The 14,403-nt window shown below is 37.1% G+C and overlaps 1 protein-coding gene across 1 annotated transcript in view; it reads right to left on the bottom strand.

Moving 5' to 3' along the window:
- SPATA1 (spermatogenesis associated 1) overlaps positions 1-14,403 on the bottom strand; it is a 76,508-nt gene that overhangs the window by 33,060 nt on the left and 29,045 nt on the right. Inside the window, 2 exon segments of the mRNA XM_059885105.1 lie at positions 2,552-2,612; positions 3,456-3,576. Of these exon segments, the coding sequence (XP_059741088.1) occupies positions 2,552-2,612; positions 3,456-3,576 (182 nt within the window).

The following is a 14,403-nucleotide window of genomic DNA, read 5'->3' on the forward strand; positions in this document are numbered from 1 at the left end:
CTAGAACTATAATTTGTTGAAATAAAAGAAGGCTTGATCTTCATACTGAAAGGGCCCACTAGTGAAAGTTGCTCAGTCATGTCCGGCTTTTTGCGACCCCACGGACTGGATTCCCCAGTCCATGGAATTCTCCAGACCAGAATACTGGAGTGGGTAGCTGTTCCCTTCTTCAGAGGATCTTCCCAACCCAGGGATTTAACCCAGGTCTCCCACATTGCAGTTGAATTCTTTACCAGCTGAGCCACCGGGGAAGCCCTAAAAGGAGCCTCTGCTGCTGCTGCTGCTAAGTCACTTCAGTCATGTCCGACTCTGTGTGACCCCATAGATGGCAGCCCACCAGGCTCCCCCATCCCTGGGATTGTCCAGGCAGGAATACTGGAGTGGGTTGCCATTTCCTTCTCCAAAGCATGAAAGTGAAAAGTGAAAGTGAAGTCGCTCAGTCATGTCCGACTCCTAGCGACCCCATGGACTGTAGCCTACCAGGCTCCTCCATCCATGGGGTTTGCCAGGCAAGAGTACTGGAGTGGGGTGCCATTGCCTTCTCCAATGGAACCACTAGGTACTCATAAAAACCAGACCTAGAACTCTCAACTGAAGTACAGCCTGATAAAACTACTACATATTAAAAGAATACTCTGGCCTTCCAGAAGAAAATACCCAAACCAATTTACAAGGAAAATGAAATCAATTTGGCATCACACTTCTTAATAGTAACAAATAAAATAAGACATCAATAGGGGAACATTTAAATAAATTCAAGGAAAAATTGCATAAGGCGAGGATGTTACAGACAATCAAGCTATCCATCAAGTATCAAGGCTCAAAGCAAGGATGAGCAAACTTCTTCCGTAAAAGGCCTCAGAATAAATAATTTAGGTTTTGCAGGCCACAAATGGTATCTGTCATAATTCTTCTTTTTCTAACTTAAAAAAAAATTTTTTTAGGTCCCATTTGCTTCACTAAACTGGCTTTGAGCCTTGTTTGTCTATTCCTGCTCTAGACAGATTTAAATATGGAAGAAGTAAAGGAATATTGTATGTAGGAGCTTTTTTTTTTTTAAATAAGTGGAGCTTAACCCAGCCAGGAAATGATTGAAAAATCTTGTGCAAAAGAACTGGCAGTAAGTGTTGAACGTATTTAATTATAGATCTGAGACTAAAACAAGGGTGAGGAGAAGACAAGAAGCACAGCCCATAAATGTTCTGTTCTTTGACAAAGTAGAAATGATACAACTAAAAGTATATGAGGGAAGAAAAGAGAGAGGGATGACTTTTTAATCACCTTGAATGTAAGGTAGGAGTCAGAGGATAATTTTAGAGGTAACGAATCAAAAATTTCAAATTTTTGAAGAAGCATAAATTTTAAAAAAGGAAAAAGGAGGGTGAGGAATACTAACAAAAACTTGTATTAGTATAAAGGTAAACACTAGAATAAGATTCAACCTTCCTACATTCGAGGAAGGGGGAAAGTGCAAATAAGCCACATAGTAATTATAGCAAAGTAAAATGACAAATTTGAGGTCAAATATATCAATCCCATCGTAACATAGAAGGAGATAACTCATCTACTAAATGAAAATGCCTTTCAGACTGTTTACAAAATGAAACCCAAGTTTATGATGCCTATAAAGAGGTACCTAAAACAATGCAATCCAGAAAAGTTGGGGGAAAAAGTAGAGGAGGAAGATGGGGTATACCAAATAGATGTAAACAAGAAGAAGTAAGAAGTTAGTATCTTGATTTGCAATAAGAGAAAAATACTTCAACTACTTGAAAAGGTAGTTCTTCAAAAAAGTTATTAAAATGGAGCCCATAAACTATATAAACAGGATCAAACCAACTGTATGGGTAACCTGGGAAATTAAAATTCAGGCCATAGTGAAATAGCATTCAGTACCCACCAGGTGGAAAAATTTCATTTTTAAGTGTGAAGATAGCATGTTTTAGTAATATCTAGCAACAACAAAATAATTATTTGCTGCAGATGGCATGCCTTTACTCCAAAACTCAAAGGCTCGGAGCTGTGATTCTTCTACTAGGACTTGTCTCAGACTCCATTCAGCATTCCAACCTATTACATATCAAGTATCAATGGACTAGATGAATGTTAGCACACAACTGGCCACACTGTTTGCTGTGTCTCTTGGATTACTTTGTGAGTTGTTTCTGCCCAAAGTTGGTAGTCTTTTAGATTACTTGATTTAAAAAAAAAAAAAAGGAAATATTGGAGCCACACATTTGAATGCAATAAATCTCCAAATTTGAAAGAGGTCGAATGACTCTATATTGAGTGACTCATTTTCAATGGTAGCTGGGGCAAGGTTCAAATACCTGGTTTTTTACTTTAAAGGGCATATCTCAGCATATCTCCCAGACCATAAAACCCCCAGAAATTTCACTGAATTGGCAGGCTCCTGAATTTTCTTGAGGTTTGTCTCCCCCGTCTCTAATGTATAAGGTAGAAGACTTAGGCATTTTAATCTGCAGTTTCATTTCAATTTCAGTATAAATATGGTACAATATCACATTTAAGAAAAATTTAGAAATCATACCGGATTATCCTCTCTTCTAATGATATTAGCTCTATCATCTTCATTTTTCCAAAGAAACTGACTTAAAAGGGAATGATAAAATTGAAAGTCATATTAAAAATGATTCCATGAATATTAGCTTTTCATGTTTTTAATTGTTTAACATTCCATAAACACAAATATAACATTAAAAAATTTTAAAGTCATCTCAAAACTATTATTTTATCTTTCAAACTCATTAATGATTAACATAAACTACATTTAGCATGAGTTATAAGATAATATTTCATTATGTTGTTGTTCAGTCGCTATGTCTGATTCCTTGTGACCCCATGGACTGCAGTGCACCAGGTTTCCCTGTCCTCTATCTTTCGGAGTTTGCTCAGACTCGTCCATTATAGCTAAATTCAAATCACAGTCCAATGTTGATAGCAAGGTAAACTAACTGGAAATTTAATAAACATACTTTATTTATAGTTATTTTGAGAATAATTATTTATAAAATTTCTTACCTTAATTGCAAAAGGCTGTATGCAAACTGTGGTTTAAGTACTATAATTTTGACTGAAATTATACCAATGTGAAACACAAGCATAATGATTAGTTTACCATAACCAGGAATGTAAAAGAGCCAGAAAAATTAATTCTAGGAAACAAAAATGAGGACAGAAACTTTTTTGCCATTTAGGTTGCCCCTGATGACAAAATAATAACAATAGAATAAATTTAAGCAATACATTATCCCCCATTATATTGGAGGGAAATACTAGTATACAACAGTAAACATCAGAATCAAGGTGGTTTTAGCTAAAAATGTCATTAACTTCACTTGGTCCTTGTTTTAATTAGAAGATTCTAAGACAGTACCCTGGCTATCTCACTCTTATAGATTATGACATGTAGAATCAACATTCATACTAATTACCTTTTACTGTGGCTAAAATAATCATTATCTGAATCTTCCTGTGATCCTGGCAATTCAGGATTTCCAGTTTGATTATTTCCGAACTGATTCTCATTTGGAGTAGCTTTTCCCCCAGCTGATGCTGATATCCACCCATAGCAAAGAAAGTTTACAATATTAAGAAAATACTAAAATAATATTTACATGTATATACTATATATTCTTATCCATGTTTCAATATCTCCATGAACTTTATTATTTCCAAACTGAATTTCATGAAACCTTTAGTTTTTGCAAAAGGAGAATTCTTTGGTAAATTCAGTTTGCGGAAAATTGGATTAAAGCAATCCTAACAGGAACACAAATCCCATAAAGACACACACCTATTGTAGGATTTCTCTGTTTTTATGTACAATATATACAAGGTGAGGTAAGTTGGGTTTTATTCAAATCTAGTTGTCTCTAAAAAGCTTTTGCCAAAAGTATGTTTTAAAATAGTATTCTGAGGATCCTCCTCTGGGAAGCACAGGGTATAAATACAGAGCATATGTCATTTGTTATTTTACATACACAAACATATAAGTGTTCCCGTCCGGGCATTATCACAGCATGTGTGACCTCAGGTAAGTTATTTCTCACTTCAGTTTCCTTAGCTCTAAAATGGCAATAGTGCATATAAAACACTTTCTGCACAGTATGCAATCATTAGAAGGCTTTAGATTTCAAGTTCTGATTTCCATTCCATAGCATTTCCTAGTTCAGGTCTTTATCACCTCAGTCTAGTCTCCATATTGTCTCCCACATTGTTTTTCTGGAACTGAAATCCAATTACACCATTCCTGTTAAAAACTTTAAATGGCTCTCCATTACCTACAAAACTTTGTAGCTTTGCAAACAAGGATTTTGCAGCTAAATCCCTACCTACCTCCAGTTGTACTACATGGTGCTTCTTCCTCCCCTTCCTACCACCAAACTATAATAATAACAGTGTGTGTGTGTGTACTCAGTTGCTTAGTTGTGTTTAACTCTTTGCCACCCCATGGACTATATATAGCCTGCCAGGCTTCTCTGTCCATGGAATTTTCCAGGCAATAATAGTATTATTACTAATACCAGGTAAAAATTATTGAACCAACTACCACATTAAACAAAGCCTGAAAGCTCCATTCATATCATAATCTATGTGAAGAAAGCTTTTTGGAATTGGGCTGCATGGCCCAACATTTGTAATCTGGATTTGAAGTTAAGAATATGAATAGTTCTCTATGCCTTTTTTTTTTTTTTAATTTTATTGACATTTCACATGTTTCAATGCCATTCTCCCAAATCTTCCCACCCTCTCCCTCTCCCACAGAGTCCATAAGACTGTTCTATACATCAGTGTCTCTTTTGCTATCTCGTATACAGGGTTATCGTTACCATCTTTCTAAATTCCATATATATGCGTTAGTATACTGTATTGGTGTTTGTCCTTCTGGCTTACTTCACTCTGTATAATAGGCTCCAGTTTCATCCACCTCATTAAAACTGATTCAAATGTATTCTTTTTAATGGCTGAGTAATACTCCATTGTGTATATGTACCACTGCTTTCTTATCCATTCATCTGATGATGGACATCTAGGTTGCTTCCATGTCCTGGCTATTATAAACAGTGCTGCGATGAACATTGGGGTACACGTGTCTCTTTCCCTTCTGGTTTCCTCAGTGTGTATGCCCAGCAGTGGGATTGCTGGATCATAAGGCAGTTCTATTTCCAGTTTTTTAAGGAATCTCCACACTGTTCTCCATAGTGGCTGTACTAGTTTGCATTCCCACCAACAGTGTAAGAGGGTTCCCTTTTCTCCACACCCTCTCCAGCATTTATTATTTGTAGACTTTCGGATCGCAGCCATTCTGACTGGTGTGAAATGATATCTCATAATGGTTTTGATTTGCATTTCTCTGATAATGAGTGATGTTGAGCATCTTTTCATGTGTTTGTTAGCCATCTGTATGTCTTCTTTGGAGAAATGTCTATTTAGATCTTTGGCCCATTTTTTGATTGGGTCATTTATTTTTCTGGAGTTGAGCTGAAGGAGTTGCTTGTATGTTTTTGAGATTAGTTGTTTGTCGGTTGCTTCATTTGCTATTATTTTCTCCCATTCTGAAGGCTGTCTTTTCACTTTGCTAATAGTTTCCTTTGATGTGCAGAAGCTTTTAAGTTTAATTAGGTCCCATTTGTTTATTTTTGCTTTTATTTCCAATATTCTGGCAGGTGGGTCATAGAGGATCCTGCTGTGATGTATGTCAGAGAGTGTTTTGCCTATGTTCTCCTCTAGGAGTTTTATAGTTTCTGGTCTTACGTTGAGATCTTTAATCCATTTTGAGTTTATTTTTGTATATGGTGTTAGAAAGTGTTCTAGTTTCATTCTTTTACAAGTGGTTGACCAGATTTCCCAGCACCACTTGTTAAAGAGATTGTCTTTAATCCATTGTATATTCTTGCCTCCTTTGTCAAAGATAAGGTGTCCATATGTGCGTGGATTTATCTCTGGGCTTTCTATTTTGTTCCATTGATCTATATTTCTGTCTTTGTGCCAGTACCATACTGTCTTGATAACTGTGGCTTTGTAGTAGAGCCTGAAGTCAGGTAGGTTGATTCCTCCAGTTTTTCTTTCTCAAGATCGCTTTGGCTATTCGAGGTTTTTTGTATTTCCATACAAATTGTGAAATTATTTGTTCTAGCTCTGTGAAGAATACTGTTGGTAGCTTGATAGGGATTGCATTGAATCTATAAATTGCTTTGGGTAGTATACTCATTTTCACTATATTGATTCTTCCAATCCATGAACATGGTATATTTCTCCATCTATTAGTGTCCTCTTTGATTTCTTTCACCAGTGTTTTATAGTTTTCTATATATAGGTCTTTAGTTACTTTAGGTAGATATATTCCTAAGTATTTTATTCTTTCCGTTGCAATGGTGAATGGAATTGTTTCCTTAATTTCTCTTTCTGTTTTCTCATTATTAGTGTATAGGAATGCAAGGGATTTCTGTGTGTTGATTTTATATCCTGCAACTTTACTATAATCATTGATTAGTTCTAGTAATTTTCTGGTGGAGTCTTTAGGGTTTTCTATGTAGAGGATCATGTCATCTGCAAATAGTGAGAGTTTTACTTCTTCTTTTCCAATTTGGATTCCTTTTATTTCTTTTTCTGCTCTGATTGCTGTGGCCAAAACTTCCAAAACTATGTTGAATAGTAATGGTGAAAGTGGGCACCCTTGTCTTGTTCCTGACTTTAGAGGAAATGCTTTCAATTTTTCACCATTGAGGATAATGTTTGCTGTGGGTTTGTCATATATAGCTTTTATTATGTTATGTTCCTTCTATTCCTGCTTTCTGGAGAGTTTTTATCATAAATGGGTGTTGAATTTTGTCAAAGGCTTTCTCTGCATCTATTGAGATAATCATATGGTTTTTGTTTTTCAATTTGTTAATGTGGTGTATTACATTGATTGATTTGCGGATATTGAAGAATCCTTGCATCCCTGGGATAAAGCCCACTTGGTCATGGTGTATGATCTTTTTAATGTGTTGTTGGATTCTGATTGCTAGAATTTTGTTTAGGATTTTTGCATCTATGTTCATCAGTGATATTGGCCTGTAGTTTTCTTTTTTTGTAGGATCTTTGTCAGGTTTTGGTATTAGGGTGATGGTGGCCTCATAGAATGAGTTTGGAAGTTTACCTTCCTCTGCAATTTTCTGGAAGAGTTTGAGCAGGATAGGTGTTAGCTCTTCTCTAAATTTTTGGTAGAATTCAGCTGTGAAGCCGTCTGGACCTGGGCATTTGTTTGCTGGAAGATTTTTGATTACAGTTTCAATTTCCGTGCTAGTGATGGGTCTGTTAAGGTTTTCTATTTCTTCCTGGTCGAGTTTTGGAAAGTTGTACTTTTCTAAGAGTTTGTCCATTTCTTCCTCGTTGTCCATTTTATTGGCATATAATTGTTGATAATAGTCTCTTATAATCCTTTGTATTTCTGTGTTGTCTGTTGTGATCTCTCCATTTTCGTTTCTAATTTTATGGATTTGATTTTTCTCCCTTTGTTTCTTGATGAGTCTGGCTAATGGTTTATCAATTTTATTTATCCTTTCAGAGAACCAGCTTTTGGCTTTGTTGATTTTTGCTATGGTCTCTTTTGTTTCTTTTGCATTTATTTCTGCTCTAATTTTTAAGATTTCTTTCCTTCTACTAACCCTGGGGTTCTTCATTTCTTCCTTTTCTAGTTGCTTTAGGTGTAGAGTTAGGTTATTTATTTGACTTTTTTCTTGTTTCTTGAGGTGTGCCTGTATTGCTATGAACTTTCCCCTTAGGACTGCTTTTACAGTGTCCCACAGGTTTTGGGTTGTTGTGTTTTCATTTTCATTCATTTCTATGCAAATTTTGATTTCTTTTTTGATTTCTTCTGTGATTTGTTGGTTATTCAGCAGGGTGTTGTTCATCCTCCATATGTTGGAATTTTTAATAGTTTTTCTCCTGTAATTGAGATCTAATCTTACTGCATTGTGGTCAGAAAGATGCTTGGAATGATTTCTATTTTTTTGAATTTACCAAGGCTAGCTTTATGACCCAGGATGTGATCTATCCTGGAGAAGGTTCCATGTGCGCTTGAGAAAAAGGTGAAATTCATTGTTTTGGGATGAAATGTCCTATAGATATCAATTAGGTCTAACTGGTCTATTGTATCGTTTAAAGTTTGTGTTTCCTTGTTAATTTTCTGTTTAGTTGATCTATCCATAGGTGTGAGTGGGGTATTAAAATCTCCCACTATTATTGTGTTATTGTTAATTTCTCCTTTCATACTTGTTAGCATTTGTCTTACATACTGCGGTGCTCCCGTGTTGGGTGCATATATATTTATAATTGTTATATCTTCTTCTTGGATTGATCCTTTGATCATTATGTAGTGACCTTCTTTGTCTCTTTTCACAGCCTTTGTTTTAAAGTCTATTTTATCTGCTATGAGTATTGCTACTCCTGCTTTCTTTTGGTCCCTATTTGCATGGAAAATCTTTTTCCAGCCCTTCACTTTCAGTCTGTATGTGTCCCCTGTTTTGAGGTGGGTCTCCTGTAGACAACATATGTAGGGGTCTTGTTTTTGTATCCATTCAGCCAGTCTTTGTCTTTTGGTTGGGGCATTCAACCCATTTACGTTTAAGGTAATTACTGATAAGTATGATCCCGTTGCCATTTACTTTATTGTTTGGGGTTTGAATTTATACACCATTTTTGTGTTTCCTGTCTAGAGAATATCCTTTAGTATTTGTTGGAGAGCTGGTTTGGTGGTGCAGAATTCTCTCAGCTTTTGCTTGTCTGAGAAGCTTTTGATTTCTCCTTCATACTTGAATGAAATCCTTGCTGGATACAATAATCTGGGCTGTAGCTTATTTTCTTTCATCATTTTAAGTATGTCTTGCCATTCCCTCCTGGCTTGAAGGGTTTCTATTGAAAGATCAGCTGTTATCCTTATGGGAATTCCCTTGTGTGTTATTTGTTGTTTTTCCCTTGCTGCTTTTAATATTTGTTCTTTGTGTTTGATCTTTGTTAATTTGATTAATATGTGTCTTGGGGTGTTTCGCCTTGGGTTTATCCTGTTTGGGATTCTCTGGGTTTCTTGGACTTGGGTGATTATTTCCTTCCCCAGTTTAGGGAAGTTTTCAACTATTATCTCCTCAAGTATTTTCTCATGGTCTTTCTTTTTGTCTTCTTCTTCTGGAACCCCTATGATTCGAATGTTGTAGCGTTTAATATTGTCCTGGAGGTCTCTGAGATTGTCCTCATTTCTTTTAATTCGTTTTTCTTTTATTCTCTCTGATTCATTTATTTCTACCATTCTATCTTCTAATTCACTAATCCTATCTTCTGCCTCTGTTATTCTACTATTTGTTGCCTCCAGAGTGTTTTTAATTTCATTTATTGCATTATTCATTATATATTGACTCTTTTTTATTTCTTCTAGGTCCTTGTTAAACCTTTCTTGCATCTTCTCAATCCTTGTCTCCACGCTATTTATCTGTGATTCCATTTTAATTTCAAGATTTTGGATCAATTTCACTATCATTATTCGGAATTCTTTATCAGGTAGATTCCCTATCTCTTCCTCTTTTGTTTGGTTTGGTGGGCATTTATCCTGTTCCTTTATCTGCTGGCTATTCCTCTGTCTCTTCATCTTGTTTAAATTGCTGAGTTTGGGGTGTCCTTTCTGTATTCTGGCAGTTTGTGGAGTTCTCTTTATTGTGGCTTTTCCTCGCTGTGTGTGGGTTTGTACAGGTGGCTTGTCAAGGTTTCCTGGTTAGGGAAGCTTGTGTCGGTGTTCTGATGGGTGGAGCTGTATTTCTTCTCTTTGTTCAGTCGCGCTGTGGGGAGGGAGGGAGGGATGCTGCAAACAAATAACACTGGCGTGCGCTCGCAGTGCCTCAGCCACACTGGGTCTGCCCCCGCTCACGGCGCGTGTAGCCTCCCTGCCCACACTGCTCGGGCTCTAGGTTGTTCCGCCGGGAACAATCCGAGGCTGGCCCTGGGTTGCATGTACCTCCCAGGTCCAAGCCGCTCAGGTTCAGGCACTCGGGTAGTCCTCAGAGGCGCAGACTCAGTTGGGCCTGAGTTTTGTGCTCTTCCCAGGTCCGAGCAGCTCAAGTGATGAGGTGTTTGGCGAGCGCCAATGCTGCGACTTATCGCCTCCCCACCCCTCGGTTATCTGGGTGTAAAACCGGTGCACCTTCTCAGGCAGATGTTAACCGTCCAGACCCCCAAAAAGTTTTAGTTAGCAAAGAAGCCTGCTTACAGTTTTATAGATAATGTCTCTCTGGGGCTGCGATTGCCCCCTTCCGGCTCTGGCTGCCTGTCACTGGAGGGGGAAGGTCTGCAGCCGGCTATCTCTGTTCAATTCTTTGTTCCGTGCGCGGGCCTGGCGGTGTCTTAGGTTGGGGCTGGCTTTTCGCGTGGTAGATATCCCACAGTCTGGTTTGCTAGCCCAAATTATTTCGCTCAGATAGTGCTCAGGGTATTCAGGCCAGATTCTTACTCTAAGCGATGCAGCTGCGCCTCCCTGCCCAGCCCCCGCTTGCTAATGGCGCGTGCAGGCGTCTGCGCTGCTTCTCCGCTGGGGGAGTTACCGTAGGACTCGCAATCTTCGAGTTTTAATTGTTTATTTATTTTTTCTTCCTGCTGTGCTTCCAAAGCTCGGCACAGATTCGGCAGTGAGAAGGTTTCCTGGTGTTTGGAAACTTCTCTCTTTTTAAGACTCCCTTCCCGGGACGGAACTCCGTCCCTCCCTCTTTTGTCTCTTTTTTTGTCTTTTATATTTTTTCCTACCTCCTTTCGAAGAGTTGGATTGCTTTTCTGGTTGCCTGATGTCCTCTGCCGGCATTCAGAAGTTGTTTTGTGGAATTTACTCGACGTTTAAATGCTCTTTTGATGAATTTGTGGGGGAGAAAGTGTTCTTCCCGTCCTACTCCTCCGCCATCTTGGCTCCTCCTCCCCTCTCTATGCCTTTTTAAGGGGGCTTAATCAGTGACTCTTTCAAGGGTTTTTAAATAGGAAGATAAATAATCCAACTTGTAACAAGAATGATGCCGATGGCAGTCTAGAAGATACACTAGAAAGGAGATATAAGCAAGAAGGCCACTCAAGATGGTTTTTAAGTTTCCTTTAAACTAAGAATCTATCATTTTACAATAAGGAAATTTTCAAAGCTTTAAGTTTGAACAACTGGAAGAATGATGGAACGAAAGAAATAAGAAAGTGTACTGGCTTGGGGGCAACAACAATCAAAGATTAAACATGATAAAGTTGAGGCATGTCAAAAAATATAGAGATGTGTAGTGCTGGAAAAGACTAAAAGATAACAAATAGAAATGACTATCCATTCTAATATGAAAAAATAAGAAATACATCTTTTCTCCTTCATTAAAGAACCAATGAAATATGCTGTGCATATTTTTACCAGTTATATTTTGATAATATCACAATGTTAGAGCTCAGATATTTTGTATTCTCAAGCACCACTAAAGAGTAATCTGACAATTTTAAGACACTGTACAACTATCATCAATAAATGATAGTGCACATATGATAAAAATTAAGGAACTTCATCTCACATCACACATAAAAATAAATTCCTGGTATATTAATGAACTAAATGTGAAAAGCTAACCATAAAATATTTGTAATATAATACAGGGCCATATCCTCACAGCAAAGGGATTTTTTAAAGAAGACATCTTAATACAGAGGAAGCACTTATCATGAAAGAAAATGCTGACAAACTTGACTAAAGAACTGCAGCTCCACTTTTGCTGAGGATATAGAAAGACAAAACTGCTCCCACCTGAACAAGGAGAAAAACACCATCTATAAAATAATAACTGAACTCATCAGAGTTAAGTTTATAAGAAATCAGATTCTAATTTCCTCCAAGGAGAAAATAAGATGTTTCATTTTTGGCAGAGCATTGGAGGAAGTAATTGTCATTGTTTGAAGAAGTAAAAAGGAGGCTTCCTTGTGGCCCAGTGGTAAAGAATCCATCTGCCAATGCAGGAGACACGAGTTTAATCCCTGATCCAGGAAGATGCCTCATACCGTGGTGCAACTAAGCCTATGCACCACAACTATTGAACCTGTCTGTGCTCTACAGCCTGTGCTCCACAACAAGAGAAGCCACCGCAGTGAGAAACCCACACACCACTAGAGAGTAGCCCCTGCTTGCCATAACTAGAGAAAAGTCCACAGAGCAATGAAGACCTAGCATGGCCAAAAAATAAATAAATTTTTATTACTGAGGAGGGTAAGGAAACCTTTCCACCCCTAGTCTTAGATAAAGCCTAAAGGAAGGAAAGAAGCAAAAGCTGGCAGGATCATCTTGGGCCCAGGATCACAAACATACAAAGCATTGGTTTACTACTACTAGGTTAGGGGAAAGAAATTCTCTCCTAAATTTAAAAAAGTCATTTACCCCTTATTTTTAATTTCTTTAAAAGATAATGCACACACACACAAAAAAGATAATGCACACTAAGAGCAAAAACAATAAAAATGTATTATGGAGTTTGTAACACATATAGGGGTAAGATGTATAACAACAATAGCACAGAAGATTTGAGGGAGAGAATAGAAGTATATTGCTGTAAGGTTCTCATACTATGTATGAAGTTGTATATAATTGAAAGTATACTTCAAATTAAAGGTATATATAATGTATATCCTGGAGACACTTCTTAAAATACAGACAGCAAATATTTCAGGCTAGTAGACCATGGTCTTTGTCACAACTACTCAACTCTATCATTGCAGTGCAAAAACAGTCATTGACAATATGTAAATGAAAGGGCATGGCTGTGTTCAAGTAAGTTTATTTATAAAAAAAAATAAGCCGTAGGGCATGGATTTAAATTTTAAAAAAGGTGTTTTCTGACCATCAACCTACAGTAACCACTAAATGCTTTTTAAAATGAGGAATAACTAATGAGCCAATGGTGGAGATAAAATTGAATAAAAAAAAACTACTCAACAAAAAAAAAAGTCAAGGAAGAAACAGAAAACAGATGAGACAAATAGAAAATAAATAATAAAATGGTACATTTAAAACCAACCACATCAGTAATTACATTAAATGTAAATGGTCTAAACACGCCTAATATTAATAAAAGGCACAGTTGGTCAAACTGGATTAAAAGGTAAGGTATATATATATATGTTGTTTACAGGAAACCCATTTGGAATATAAAGTCAGATAAAAGTTAAATAGAAAAAGATATACCATCAAAAAACTAATCAAAAGAAAGCTAGAGTGATTATATTAATATCAGACTAAGTGAATTTCAAATTGAAGACCATTACCAGAGATAAAGAGAAACATTACATAATAACATAGAAGTCAATTTTTTTCAAGAAAACATAACAATCCTAAATTGTGCATACATCTCATAAAAGAGCTTCAAAATGCACAAAACAAAACAGAGCTGAAAATGTCAACACTCATCTCTGTAATTGTTAAAACATGCTGACAAAATTTAAGAATTCCTTTCCTCAAAAGAATCTAAAGAGAATAAAAAGACAAGCCACAAACTAAAATCTAGAGTGAATTATATAGAAATACACACACACACACACACATATACATACAACTGCTGGAAAAATATCTGTACATATTGTCACCCTGCTTTAATAACTTATATGCAAAGTACATCATGAGAAATGCTGGGCTGGATGAAGCACAAGCTGGAAACCAAGATTGCCAGGAGAAATATCAATAACCTTAGATATGCAGATGACACCACCCTTATGGCAGAAAGCAAAGAGGAGCTAAAGAACCCCTTGATGAAAGTGAAAGAGGAGAGTGAAAAAGCTGGCTTAAAACTCAATATTCAGAAAACTAAGATCATGGCATCCAGTCCCATCACTTCATGGCAAATAGATGGGGAAAAAATGGAAACAGTGTCAGACTTTATTTTTTGGGGCTCCAAAATCCCTGCAGATGGTGACTGCAGCCTTGAAATTAAAAGACGCTTGCTCCTTGGAAGAAAAGCTATGACCAATCTAGAGAATATATTAAAAAGCAGAGACATTACTTTGCCAACAAAGGTCCATCTAGTCAAAGCTATGGTTTTTCCAGTAGTCATGTATGGATGTGAGAGTTGGACCATAAAGAAAGCTGAGTGCCAAAGAATTGATGCTTTTGAACTGTGGTGTTGGAGAAGACTCTTGAGAGTCCCTTAGACTGCAAGGAGATCCAACCAGTCCATCCTAAATAAAATCAGTCCTGAATATTCATTGGAAGGACTGATGCTGAAGCCGAAACTCCAATACTTGGGTCACCTGATGCGAAGAACTGACTCATTAGAAAAGACCCTGATGCCGGGAAAGATTGAAGGCAGGAGAAGGGGACGACAGAGGATGAGATGGTTGGATGGCATCTCTGACTTAATG

Source organism: Bos taurus, chromosome 3, assembly GCF_002263795.3.
Source record: "Bos taurus isolate L1 Dominette 01449 registration number 42190680 breed Hereford chromosome 3, ARS-UCD2.0, whole genome shotgun sequence".
Classification (NCBI taxonomy): Eukaryota; Metazoa; Chordata; class Mammalia; order Artiodactyla; family Bovidae; genus Bos; species Bos taurus.